This window comes from Panulirus ornatus, chromosome 59 (genome assembly GCF_036320965.1).
Source record: "Panulirus ornatus isolate Po-2019 chromosome 59, ASM3632096v1, whole genome shotgun sequence".
Lineage (NCBI taxonomy): Eukaryota > Metazoa > Arthropoda > Malacostraca > Decapoda > Palinuridae > Panulirus > Panulirus ornatus.
The window spans coordinates 26663500-26678236 of record NC_092282.1 but is presented as its reverse complement, the minus strand read 5'-3'; the positions used below and the strand labels follow the sequence as shown (position 1 = coordinate 26678236).

At 40.7% G+C, this 14737-nt stretch overlaps 1 protein-coding gene across 4 annotated transcripts in view; it reads left to right on the top strand.

Annotated features, from left to right (window-relative positions):
• Positions 1 to 14737, top strand: part of cac (calcium voltage-gated channel subunit cacophony) — a 1845957-nt gene that overhangs the window by 382122 nt on the left and 1449098 nt on the right. For all 4 annotated transcript variants that reach the window (XM_071696567.1, XM_071696568.1, XM_071696569.1 and 1 more), the window contains 2 exons: positions 1486 to 1641; positions 10880 to 11100. In XM_071696567.1, the coding sequence (XP_071552668.1) occupies positions 1486 to 1641; positions 10880 to 11100 (377 nt within the window). The remainder of the gene's footprint in view (positions 1 to 1485; positions 1642 to 10879; positions 11101 to 14737) is intronic.

The following is a 14737-nucleotide window of genomic DNA, read 5'->3' as shown; positions in this document are numbered from 1 at the left end:
TCATAAGGCCTTGACATTATCCATGAAGTTTAGCATGATTGCTCCATTTCTTGACACACTCAATCTCATCTGTATGTTATCACTATTTCTTTTACAGTTCAACCACTGGTTCTCTGGAGAATAATCAGTACATAACTAATTATGAAACCCTGTGTTCAAGTATTTCCTATTGTTATTTATCCTAACTGCTCGCTCGGTCATTTAATTGTTTAAACAACCCAGCATCCAGTAAGACTACTGCTTTCTCTTATTATATGTCCAGACACACATACTTCAAAAGCAACACAGCATATCCTCATCCTACTTGTTTGTTATACAAAAGCTTCCTCTTGACGTTCAAGACAGCACTATGCAGTGTCAGTCTCTTATTGTCAGCCTTCAGTATTAGCTACCTCTAATAGTTCACTGATTTTAAGTACCGATAGGGCTTCTTAACCTCTCCTATAACTACCATCCCTTCTTAACCTTTCTTATTAACTTACCACTCTTAGCTTTTGGTATTACCACTTTTTCACCCCAGACCATATTCTTTGTTGCTACTAAGTTGTCATCTAACACATTGTTTTTTCCATAATATTTGCTCATAAGTCTCTTTCAATTTATTCTCCAGTACCACCACACTTTTACTCCAAACCACTGTGCAAGCTTTAAAGAACCAACACACATGTAACCATTAACACTTACAATATTCTAATGTCTGTCTTAGTACTGACTCCTTGTACTATGCATAACCACGTCCAAATTCTTTCATCCATCTCCCTTAATGTTTTATGACTTTTCTCTCTCCTAACCAGTATCCCACCTTCCAAATTAAGCCTCAATCTACTTGATTGTTCCCATTTTCTCCCATTCATTGTGCCAGATATACAATGATTCTTAATTTTTCGCTTTTTCACATCTAGTTTATCCTCATCCACATTCCTTATTGTTTGATGATACATTATTTGTATATCCACTACTATATCCCTTCATCCACTCCCTCGTGTCAAATAGACCCTTATATATTGAATGACCATACCTTTCTTCCCTAGCCACTACTTCAGATAAATAATCACTCAGTCCTTGCTCACCCTAAGTACCTAATGATTTCTCATCTTTGAAGGTCTACACAACTGTATCCTTAATCACAGCTATCTTTTGATCCCTTTCATTTTGCATGTCCACACCCGGGTCCACTTACCCATCAACCCAGGTTTCTGATAATCCTTCACTTATTGCATACACACACATATTTCTCTGTGGCACTACAAAAGGTATTAAATGACTCCCCATGCTATGCATGCCCAAAACCAAGCTCCTCTTACCTACCATCCCATTTGACTGTCTGATAACACATCAGTCTCTGCATGACCAATATTACTAACATCAGCAGTACTGTATCCCACTTGTCAGTACATATCTCACCTATGCATGGCTGTTACCACCTACCCAACACCTCTGCTCCTAAATCCCCAACCACCTGTGAACATCACCATCTGTCCTCAGGCCTGCAGGTTGTGCTGAAGTCTATCATCAAGGCTATGGCACCACTGCTACAAATCGGTTTGCTCGTCCTCTTCGCCATTGTTATATTCGCCATCATAGGCCTTGAATTCTACTCTGGTGCTCTTCATAAAACATGCTACAGTTTAGAAGACTTAGGTAAGCTTATTGATTTGATTATTTTGATTTCAGTTTTCAGTGAAGTAAGCTTATGACACTGATTTTTTTTTGTAAGAGGCATTTGGAGTTTTCTTTGTTTTATACATTGCCATTTCTTCTTTTGAATAGGCTACAAAAACTCTTATGTTAGTAAGCAAAGATATTGTTTTCAGAACCAGCTCTCAATTTTTGTATACTGCAGGTTTATAGCACCAAATAATTTCCCAGAAATATGAGTTCAGTGCAAAAAGGTTTTGTATTGCTAATTATAGAAGTGGAGGTTAAATGGTTATAAGCCCACAACAGTGGAGAAGTTTAATGTGTCATAAATTCATGTTTGATATGTCATAAGCTTACAGCTATGGAAAAATTTAGCGTCATAAGCTCCCGTTTTATACGATTAGCTTACAGCTCTGAAGTTTGATGTCATGAACTCGTGCAATGTGTTGTATGCAAATGACCCCAAGAGAAGTGTGTTGCATCAAAGTCTTTTTTTATATATATCTTAAGCTAACAACTCTGGATAAGTTTGGTGTGTCACAAACTCTGCATTTTTTGTTGAAAGTTTGGAACATAAGACAAATTTGATATGTTGTAAACTCATGCTTGGTTTCAAAAGATTACAAAGACTGAGAAGTTTGGTGTGTCATAAGGTTACAGTTATGACCAAGTTGGTTCTGTCATAAACTCTTTTGTTTCATTTATCATAATCTCAAACCTCTGAACAAGTTTGGTGTCTTATACACACATTTAAAGTATCATAAGGATACAACCATGGACAAATTGGATATGTTAAAAACTCATGCCTCATGATTCATATGCTTACATCTTTGTTGGAAATTGGTTTCTCATTAATTCATGTTTTATCATGAGCTTATAATTTTGGAGAAATTTGGTATGTCTTCAACTTGAGTTTTATGTATCTTATGTATCTTATTCTTGCATTGATATGATTAGGTTGCAGTAAGTTTAGTACATGATAAACTCATAATTGGTTGATTGATAAGCTTATAATGCAGGTTAGTATTTGTTAGTTATAAACTCATTCATGTCATAAAAGCTCACAGCTCAAGACAAACTTAGTGTGTAACAAACCACTGACACTGTTAATTAACATTGGAATTTTTACATATTGAGAAGACTGAAGGGGACGGGAAAATTTTATTAGCTTTACCTTATATATCACAGGGCTTTTGATAATTTTTTTCACACTGGTTCAGTTTCCTACATTAGCAAGGTAATGTCAGGAAAAGGTGAGGGAAAAGCCTAATTTGCCCACATACATTCTCTATCTGTCATATATAATGCACAAAAAACTTATTTATGCTTGAACAAATTGCAGAAAAATCATAAAAAATTCATGTTAGTGAGAGGACAAGAGCAAGGGAAGGAGTAGCGCTATCCCTGAAACAGGAGTTGTGGGAGTATGTGATAGAATGTAAGAAAGTAAATTCTAGATTAATATGGGTTAAACTGAAAGTTGATGGAGAGAGATGGGTGATTATTGGTGCATATGCACCTGGGCATGAGAAGAAAGCGCATGAGAGGCAAGTGTTTTAGGAGCAGCTGAATGAGTGTGTTAGTGGTTTTGATGCATAAGACCGGGTTATAGTGACGGGGGATTTGAATGCAAAGGTGAGTAATGTGGCAGTTGAGGGAATAATTGGTATACATGGGGTGTTCAGTGTTGTAAATGGAAATGGTGAAGAGCTTGTAGATTTATGTGCTGAAAAAGGACTGGTGATTGGGAATACCTGGTTTAAAAAGCAAGATATACATAAGTGTACGTATGTAAGTAGGAGAGATGGCCAGAGAGCGTTATTGGATTACGTGTTAATTGACAGGCGTGCGAAAGAGAGACTTTTGGATGTTAATGTACTGAGAGGTGCAACTGGTAGGGATGTCTGATCATTATCTTGTGGAGGCAAAGGTGAAGATTTGCATGGGTTTTCAGAAAAGAAGAGAGAATGTTGGGGTGAAAAGGGTGATGAGAGTAAGTGAGCTTGGGAAGGAGACTTGTCTGAGGAAGTACCAGGAGAGACTGAATACAGAATGGAAAAAGGTGAGAACAAAGGAGGTAAGGGGAGTGGGGGAGGAATGGGACGTAATTAGGGAAGCAGTGATGGCTTGCGCAAAAGATGCTCGTGGCATGAGAAGCGTGGGAGGTGGGTTGATTAGAAAGGGTAGTGAGTGGTGGGATGAAGAAGTAAGATTATTAGTGAAAGAGAAGAGAGAGGTATTTGGACGATTTTTGCAGGGAAAAAATGCAAATGAGTGGGAGATGTATAAAAGAAAGAGGCAGGAGGTCAAGAGAAAGATGCAAGAGGTGAAAAAGAGGGCAAATGAGAGTTGAGGTGAGAGAGTATCATTAAATTTTAGGGAGAATAAAAAGATGTTTTGGAAGGAGGTAAATAAAGTACGTAAGACAAGGGAGCAAATGGGAACTTCAGTGAAGGGGGCTTATGGGGAGGTGATAACAAGTAGTGGTGATGTGAGAAGGAGATGGAGTGAGTATTTTGAAGGTTTGTTGAATGTGTTTGATGGTAGAGTGGCAGATATAGGGTGTTTTGATCGAGGTGGTGTGCAAAGTGAGAGGGTTAGGGAAAATGATTTGGTAAACAGAGAAGAGGTAGTAAATGCTTTGCGGAAGATGAAAGCCGGCAAGGCAGCAGGTTTGGATGGTATTGCAGTGGAATCTATTAAAAAAAGGGGGTGACTGTATTGTTGACTGGTTGGTAAGGTTATTTAATGTATGTATGACTCATGGTGAGGTGCCTGAGGATTGGCGGAATGCGTGCATAGTGCCATTGTACAAAGGCAAAGGGGATAAGAGTGAGTGCTCAAATTACAGAGGTATAAGTTTGTTGAGTATTCCTGGTAAATTATATGGGAGGATATTGATTGAGAGGGTGAAGGCATGTACAGAGCATCCGATTGGGGAAGAGCAGTGTGGTTTCAGAAGTGGTAGAGGATGTGTGGATCAGGTGTTTGCTTTGAAGAATGTTTGTGAGAAATACTTAGAAAAGCAAATGGATTTGTATGTAGCATTTATGGATTTGGAGAAGGCATATGATAGAGTTGATAGAGATGCTCTCTGGAAGGTATTAAGAATATATGGTGTGGGAGGCAAGTTGTTAGAAGCAGTGAAAAGTTTTTATTGAGGATGTAAGGCATGTGTACGTGTAGGAAGGGAGGAAAGTGATTGGTTCTCAGTGAATGTAGGTTTGTGGCAGGGGTGTGTGATGTTTCCATGGTTGTTTAATTTGTTTATGGATTGGGTTGTTAGGGAGGTGAATACAAGAGTTTTGGAAAGAGGGGCAAGTATGAAGTCTATTGTGGATGAGAGAGCTTGGGAAGTGAGTCAGTTGTTGTTTGCTGATGATACAGCACTGGTGGCTGATTCATGTGAGAAACTGCAGAAGCTGGTGACTGAGTTTGGTAAAGTGTGTGAAAGAAGAAAGTTAAGAGTAAATGTGAATAAGAGCAAGGTTATTAGGTACAGTAGGGTTGAGGGTCAAGTCAATTGGGAGGTAAGTTTGAATGGAGAAAAACTGGAGGAAGTAAAGTGTTTTAGATATCTGGGAGTGGATTTGGCAGCGGATGGAACCATGGAAGTGAAAGTGAATCATAGGGTGGGGGAGGGGGCGAAAATTCTGTGAGCCTTGAAGAGTGTGTGGAAGTCGAGAACATTATCTCGGAAAGCAAAAATGGGTATGTTTGAAGGAATAGTGGTTTCAACAATGTTGTATGGTTGCGAGGCGTGGGCTATGGATAGAGTTGTGCACAGGAGGGTGGATGTGCTGGAAATGAGATGTTTGAGGACAATATGTGGTGTGAGGTGGTTTGATCGAGTAAGTAATGTAAGGGTAAGAGAGATGTGTGGAAATAAAAAGAGCGTGGTTGAGAGAGCAGAAGAGGGTGTTTTGAAATGGTTTGGGCACATGGAGAGAATGAGTGAGGAAAGATTGACCAAGAGGATATATGTGTCGGAGGTAGAGGGAACGAGGAGAAGTGGGAGACCAAATTGGAGGTGGAAAGATGGAGTGAAAAAGATTTTGAGTGATCGGGGCCTGAACATGCAGGAGGGTGAAAGGCGGGCAAGGAATAGAGTGAATTAGATCGATGTGGTATACCGGGGTCGATGTGCTGTCAATGGATTGAATCAGGGCATGTAAAGCGTCTGGGGTAAACCATGGAAAGTTGTGTAGGGCCTGGATGTGGAAAGGGAGCTGTGGTTTTGGTGCATTATTACTTGACAGCTAGAGACTGAGTGTGAACAAATAGGGCCTTTGTTGTCTTTTCCTAGCGCTACCTCGCACACATGAGGGGGAGGGGGATGTTATTCCATGTGTGGCGAGGTGGCGATGGGAATAAATAAAGGCAGACAGTATGAATTATGTACATGTGTATATATGTATATATGTCTGTGTGTGTATATGTATGTGTACATTGAGATGTATAGGTATGTATATTTGAGTGTGTGGACGTGTATGTATATACATGTGTATGGGGGTGGTTTGGGCCATTTCTTTCACCTGTTTCCTTGCGCTACCTCGCAAATGCGGGAGACAGCGACAAAGCAAAAAAGAAAAAAAAAAAATTATCCCTGGGGATAGGGGAGAAAGAATTCTTCCCACGTATTCCCTGCGTATTGTAGAAGACAGCTAAAAGGGGAGGGAACAGAAGGAACAGAGAAGGGGGCCAAGTGAGGATATTACCTCTAATGCTCAGTCCTCTATTCTTAACGCTAACTTGCTAATGGGGGAAATGGCGTGTTATACTTGATCGCTGTTTCTTGCGTCAGCAAGGTTGCGCAAGGAATGGCCCAAACACCCACATACACACACATATATATTTATATACATAAATGCCCATACATGCTCATTTACATACATATACATACTCAGACGTATACATATATACACATGTACATATTCATACTTGCTGCCTTCATCCATTCCCATCGTGAGGCATTGGCTTTGGATATGGTTTTGCAGAGGAGGATAGATGTGTTGGAAATGAAATGCTTTAGGACACATGTGGTGTGAGGTGCTCTGATCAAATAATGAAAAAATTACCACCAAGATTATTTATTTCTTTGCTAATACTTTCATTAGCAGCAACTTTTACTGTTCCTTACAATGAATAATGGGGCTCATACTTTGTGAAAGGACCTCCTTAATGCTTTTTTATGATACCTGAGACAATATGGGTAACTGAATACCCTAACCATGGTCATCTCATTTGTAATTCTTATGTAGTTTTGAATAGTGTGTGAAAGAAGAAAATTTAGAGTAAATGTGAACAAATGCAAGGTTATTAGGTTCAGCAGGTTTGAGGGACAAGTTAAATAGGATGTGAGATTGAATGGAGAAAAACTGAGGTGAAGTGTTATAGATATCTAGGAGTGGACTTATCAGCAAATGGTTCCATGGAAATTTATGTGAGTTTTGAATAGTGTGTGAAAGAAGAAAATTTAGAGTAAATGTGAACAAATGCAAGGTTATTAGGTTCAGCAGGTTTGAGGGACAAGTTAAATAGGATGTGAGATTGAATGGAGAAAAACTGAGGTGAAGTGTTATAGATATCTAGGAGTGGACTTATCAGCAAATGGTTCCATGGAAATTTATGTGAGTCACGGGGGGTGTGTGTGTGTGTGTGTGTGTGTGAAGGTTTTGGGAGCAAAGAAGCATGGAAAGAGATAGCATTATCTCGGAGAGCAAAAATGGGTATGGTTGAAGGAATAGTAGTTCCAACAATATTATATGGTTGCAAGGCATGGGTTATAGATAGGGTTGTACAAAGGAGGGTGGATGTGTTGGAAATGAAATGTTTGAGGACAATATGTGGTGTGAGGTGATTTGACTGAGTAAGTAATGAAAGGGTAAGAGAGATAACTGGTACTAAAAAGATTGTGGTTGAGAGAGGAGAAAGGGTGTATTGAAATGGTTTAGACGTATGGAGAGAATGAGTGAAGAAAGGTTGACAAAGTGGATATATGTGACAGAGGTGGAGGGAAGGAGAAGCGGGAGTCCAAAATGGAGATGGAAGGATAGAGCGAAATAGATTTTGAGCGATTGGGCCCTGAACATACAGGAGGGTGAAAGGCGTGCAAGAAATAGAGTGAATTGGAACGATGTGGTATATTGGGGTTGACGTGCTGTCAATGGATCGAACCAGGGTATGTGAAACGTCTTGGGTAAACCATGAAAAGTTTTTTATGGGGCCTGGATGTGGAAAGGGAGCTGTGGTTTCGGTGCATTATACATGACAGCTAGAGACTGAGTGTGAACGAATGTGGCCTTTTGTCTTTTCCTAGTGCTGCCTCATGGGGGAAAGGGGGGGAATGCTATATCATGTGTAGCGGGGTGGCAACTGGAATGGATAAAGGCAGCAAGTATGGATATGTACATGTGTATGTATGTGTATGTCTGTTTATGTATATACAGTGTGCATGTAGGCGGGTTGGGCCATTCTTTCGTCTTTCCTTGCACTACCCCGCTAATGCAGGAGACTGTGACAAAATATGATAATAATACACACTTTACCAAATTCTGTCACCAACTTCTGCAGTTTCTCACCCGAATCAGCCACCAGCGCTGTATCATCAGCGAACAACTACTGACTCACTTCCCAAGCCCTCTCATCGAAACAACAGATTGCACACTTGCCCCTCTCTCTAAAACACTTGCATTCACCTCCCTAACAACCCCATCCATAAACAAATTAAACAGCCATGGAGACATCACACACCCCTGACATTCACTGGGAACCAATCAATTTCCCTTCTTCATACTCATACACACACACACACACACACACACACACACATATCTATTTATCTATTTATTAAATTTATTATACTTTGTCGCTGTCTCTCGCATTAGCGAGGTAGCGCAAGGAAACAGACAAAAGAATGGCCCAACCTACCCACATACACATGTATGTACATACACGTCCACACACGCACATATACATACCTATATATTTCAATGTATACATGTATATACATACACATACATATACATATATACACATGTACATAATTCATACTGTCTGCCTTTATTCATTCCCGTCGCAACCCCGCCACACATGAAATGACACCCCCCTTCCCCGCACGTGTGCGAGATAGCGCTAGGAAAAGACAACAAAGGCCACATTCATTCACACTCAGTCTCTAGCTGTCATGTAATGATGCACAGAAACCACAGCTCCCTTTCCACATCCAGGCCTCACAAAACTTTCCATGGTTTACTCCAGACACTTCACATGCCCTGGTTCAATCCATTGACAGCACGTCGACCCCTGTATACCACATTGTTCCAATTCACTCTATTCCTTGCACACCTTTCACCCTCCTCTATGTTCGGGCCCTGATTGCTCAAAATCTTTTTCACTCCATCCTTCCACGTCCAATTTGGTCTCCCACTTCTCCTCGTTCCCTCCACCTCTGACACATATATCCTCTTTGTCAATCTTTCCTCACTAATTCTCTCCATGTGACCAAACCATTTCAATACACCCTCTTCTGCTCTCTCAACCACACTCTTTTTATAACCTCTCCTCTCTCTTACCCTTTCATTACTTACTTGATCAAACCACCTCACACCACATATGGTTCTCAAACATCTCATTTTCAACACATCCACTCTCCTCTGCACAACCCTATCTATAGCCCACACCTTGCAACCATATAACATTGTTGGAACCACTATTCCTTCAAACATACCCATTTTTGCTTTCCACACATTTTTCAACACTCCCAGAACCTTCGCCCCCTCTCCCATCCTATGATTCACTTCCGCTTCCATGGTTCCATCTGCTGCCAGATCCACTCCCAGATATCGAAAACACTTCACTTCCTTCAGTTTTTCTCCATTCAAACCTACCTTCCAGTTGACTTGTCCCTCAACCCTACTGTACCTAATAACCTTGCTCTTATTCACATTTACTCTTGGCTCTCTTCTTTCACTCACTTTACCAAATTTAGTCACCAGCTTCTGCAATTTCTCACCCGAATCAGCCACTAGCGCTGTATCATCAGCGAACAACAACTGACTCGCTTCCCAAACCCTCTCATCCACAGCTCACTGTACACTTGCCCCTCACTCCAAAACTCTTGCATTCACCTCCTTAACAACCCCATCCATAAACAAATTAAACAACCATGGAGACATCATGCTTCTCTGCCGCAAACTGACATTCTCTGAGAACCAGTCACATTCCTTTCTTCCCACTTGTACACATGCCTTACATCCTCGATAAAAACTTTTCCCTGCTTCCAGCAACTTGCCTCCCACACCATATATTCTTAATACCTTCCATAGAGCATCTCTTTCATCTCTGTCATATGCCTTCTCCAGATCCATAAATGCTATATACAAATCCATTTGTTTTTCTAAGTATTTCTCATATGCATTCTTCAAAGCAAACACCTGATCCACACATCCTCTACCATGCTGAAACCACACTGCTCTTCCCCAATCTGATGCTCTGTACATGCCTTCACCCTCTCAATCAATAGCCTCCCATATATTTTCCCAGGAATACTCAACAAACTTATACATCTGTAATTTGAACACTCACCTTTATCCCCTTTGCCTTAGTACAGTGGCACTATGCATGCATTCCACCAATCCTTAGGCACTTCACCATGAGCTATACATACATTGAATATCCTCGTAAACAGTCAGCAACACAGTCACCCCCTTTCTTTAATAAATTCCACTGTAGTACCATCCAAACCCGCCACCTTGCCGGCTTTCATCTTCCGCAAAGCTTTCACTCTCCTCTCTGTTTCACTCTCCTCTCTGTTTCACTTTCCTCTCTGTTTACCAAATCATTCTCCCTGACCCTCTCACTTCACACACCATCTCTACTATAACACTTTCAGAATTGTACTCATAAAACTATGTAACTTAGTACCCATGAAGTATGTGATTGTTTCAGCGTATTATGGATATATTAGATGACTTATAGCCTTACATCATAGGATGTATCATTCTTGCATTCTTATGCTGTCTGTCATTAACTATGCATTTGCTCACATGTGATGTTCTGTGGACCTGTAGATTATATGGGATATTGTGGGATGGAAATTCACTTTTTTTTTTTTTTTTTTTTTTTTTTTTTTTTTTTTTTTTTTACTATATTCCACTTATACACCAAGCACTAATTTATTTGTTTAATATTAAGTTTCTTTACTCAACCATATCACTAAAACTTGCTCTACCTGCAGGTGAGATAGTGACGGAAGGAGAGATCCCAACGCCATGTCACACAGACAATGAGACTTTGGCACCTGTAGGTGCTTTTGTTTGTGACCCTGCCATCTCTATATGCCTTGAGCTGTGGGTGGGGCCCAACTATGGTATCACGTCCTTTGACAACATTGGTTTTGCCATGTTGACTGTGTTTCAGTGCATCACACAGGAGGGTTGGACTTCCATACTTTACTGGGTGAGTCTGCTTGATACTATTGTAAGGAAGAGAGGTGCAGGTGATGCTTACATTTATCCAGAACTACCTTCTATGTATTTTGCATGTAATTTCCACTGAGTTTAAGTAATTGATTAGCATTTAGACATTTTTTAAGGAAAATTACACTGCTTTTATGTTCCTTTTCATGGAAGTTGTAAGTGCTCCTCATTCTGTTTTGATTTTATATATCTTCCCAGTTTGATTATTCTTGTAGTTGTCTAACTCAAAAATTACTAGACATCCTTCTTATTGCCATCTTCCTCAAGAATTACATTCCACCCTTCTCATATTTGTCTTTCATGAATATCACACACCATCCTTCACATTGCTGTCTTCAGTAATCACACATCCCTTTCTGATAATTGTCTTCCTCAAAAATCATGCACCATCTTTCTCATTTCCATCTTCTCTTATTACCATTGTATAATAAGAATCCCCTCTCATTGTGATGAATTCTGCAAAGCATTATAAGAACATAGTTGATTTATGGAATTTTTGTAAACTTTGGAGAAAAAATATAGAAATGAAATATAAGGGTCATAGCTTTACATAATGTTGCATGAAAGTAAGATTTTTCAGGGTGGGCAGTGACTCACATTGGTCCAAGCCTCTGAAGTATCTCATTGTAAGAACATTTTCTTTACCTCTCCTGACCTATGTCTGGTCTTCTTTATACTTATCACCAGAATTATCACTTGTATTTTTAGGAACTTTTCATATTTCACTATCAGTCATGAAACCAACCCATTATGCTGGCCATGTGTTTTAGTTTGATGGCTAATTGCATCTCTCTTCATGTCTGATTTGAGAGTAATGAGAATTTTGCACTCATCCAGGAAAAAATGGTTTATGATACATGGCAATAATGAAATAAAATTATTTATTTATTTATTTTGCTTTGTCGCTGTCTCCCGCGTTTGTAAGGTAGCGCAAGGAAACAGACGAAAGAAATGGCCCAACCCACCCCCATACACATGTATATACATACACGTCCACACACGCAAATATACCTACCTATACATCTCAGTGTACACATATATATACACACACAGACACATACATATATACCCATGCACACAATTCACACTGTCTGCCTTTATTCATTCCCATCGCCACCTCGCCACATATGGAATACCATCCCCCTCCCCCCTCATGTGTGCGAGGTAGCGCTAGGAAAAGACAACAAAGGCCACATTCGTTCACACTCAGCGTCTAGCTGTCATGCAATAATGCCCGAAACCACAGCTCCCTTTCCACATCCAGGCCCCAAACAACTTTCCATGGTTTACCCCAGACGCTTCACATGCCCTGATTCAATCCACTGACAACACGTCAACCCCGGTATACCACATCGATCCAATTCACTCTATTCCTTGCCTGCCTTTCACACTCCTGCATGTTCAGGCCCCGATCACTCAAAATCTTTTTCACTCCATCTTTCCACCTCCAATTTGGTCTCCCACTTCTCCTCGTTCCCTCCACCTCCGACACATATATCCTCTTGGTCAATCTTTCCTCACTCATTCTCTCCATGTGCCCAAACCATTTCAAAACACCCTCTTCTGCTCTCTCAACCACGCTCTTTTTATTTCCACACATCTCTCTTACCCTTACATTACTTACTCGATCAAACCACCTCACACCACACATTGTCCTCAAACATCTCATTTCCAGCACATCCACCCTCCTGCGCATAACTCTATCCATAGCTCACGCCTCGCAACCATACGACATTGTTGGAACCACTATTCCTTCAAACATACCCATTTTTGCTTTCCGAGATAATGTTCTCGACTTCCACACATTCTTCAAGGCTCCCAGGATTTTCGCCCCCTCCCCCACCCTATGATCCACTTCCGCTTCCATGGTTCCATCCGCTGCCAGATCCACTCCCAGATATCTAAAACACTTTACTTCCTCCAGTTTTTCTCCATTCAAACTTACCTCCCAATTGACTTGACCCTCAACCCTACTGTACCTAATAACCTTGCTCTTATTCACATTTACTCTTAACTTTCTTCTTTCACACACTTTACCAAACTCAGTCACCAGCTTCTGCAGTTTCTCACATGAATCAGCCACCAGCGCTGTATCATCAGCGAACAACAACTGACTCACTTCCCAAGCTCTCTCATCCACAACAGCCTTCATACTTGCCCCTCTTTCCAAAACTCTTGCATTCACCTCCCTAACAACCCCATCCATAAACAAATTAAACAACCATGGAGACATCACACACCCCTGCCGCAAACCTACATTCACTGAGAACCAATCACTTTCCTCTCTTCCTACACGTACACATGCCTTACATCCTGGATAAAAACTTTTCACTGCTTCTAACAACTTGCCTCCCAGACCATATATTCTTAATACCTTCCAGAGAGCATCTCTATCAACTCCTTCATATGCCTTCTTCAGATCCATAAATGCTACATACAGATCCATTTGTTTTTCTAAGTATTTCTCACATACATTCTTCAAAGCAAACACCTGATCCACACATCCTCTACCACTTCTGAAACCACACTGCTCTTCCCCAATCTGATGCTCTGTACATGCCTTCACCCTCTCAATCAATACCCTCCCTTATAATTTACCAGGAATACTCAACAAACTTATACCTCTGTAATTTGAGCACTCACTCTTATCCCCTTTGCCTTTGTACAATGGCACTATGCACACATTCTGCCAATCCTCAGGCACCTCACCATGAGTCATACATACATTAAATAACCTTACCAACCCGTCAACAATACAGTCTCCCCCTTTTTTAATAGATTCCACTGTATTACCATCCAAACCTGCTGCCTTGCCGGCTTTCATCTTCCGCAAAGCTTTTACTACCTCTTCTCTGTTTACCAAATCACTTTCCCTAACCCTCTCACTTTGCACACCACCTCGACCAAAACACCCTATATCTGCCACTCTATCATCAAACACATTCAACAAACCTTCAAAATACTCACTCCATCTCCTTCTCACATCACCACTACTTGTTATCACCTCCCCATTAGTGCCCTTCACTGAAGTTTCCATTTGCTCCCTTGTCTTACACACTTTATTTACCTCCTTCCAGAACATCTTTTTATTCTCCCTAAAATTTAATGATACTCTTTCACCCCAACTCTCATTTGCCCTCTTTTTCACCTCTTGCACCTTTCTCTTGACCTCCTGTCTCTTTCTTTTATACATCTCCCACTCAGTTGCATTTTTTCCCTGCAAAAATCGTCCAAATGCCTCTCTCTTCTCTTTCACTAATAATCTTACTTCTTCATCCCACCACTCACCACCCTTTCTAATGAACCCACCTCCCACACTTCTCATGCCACTAGCATCTTTTGCGCACTCCATCACTGATTCCCTAAATACATCCCATTCCTCCCCCACTCCCCTTACTTCCATTGTTCTCACCTTTTTCCATTCTGTACTCAGTCTCTCCTGGTACTTCCTCACACAAGTCTCCTTCCCAAGCTCACTTACTCTCACCACACTCTTCACCCCAACATTCATTCTTCTTTTCTGAAAACCCATACAAATCTTCACCTTAACCTCCACAAGATAATGATCAGACATCCCTACCAGTTGCACCTCTCAGCACATTAACATCCAAAAGTCT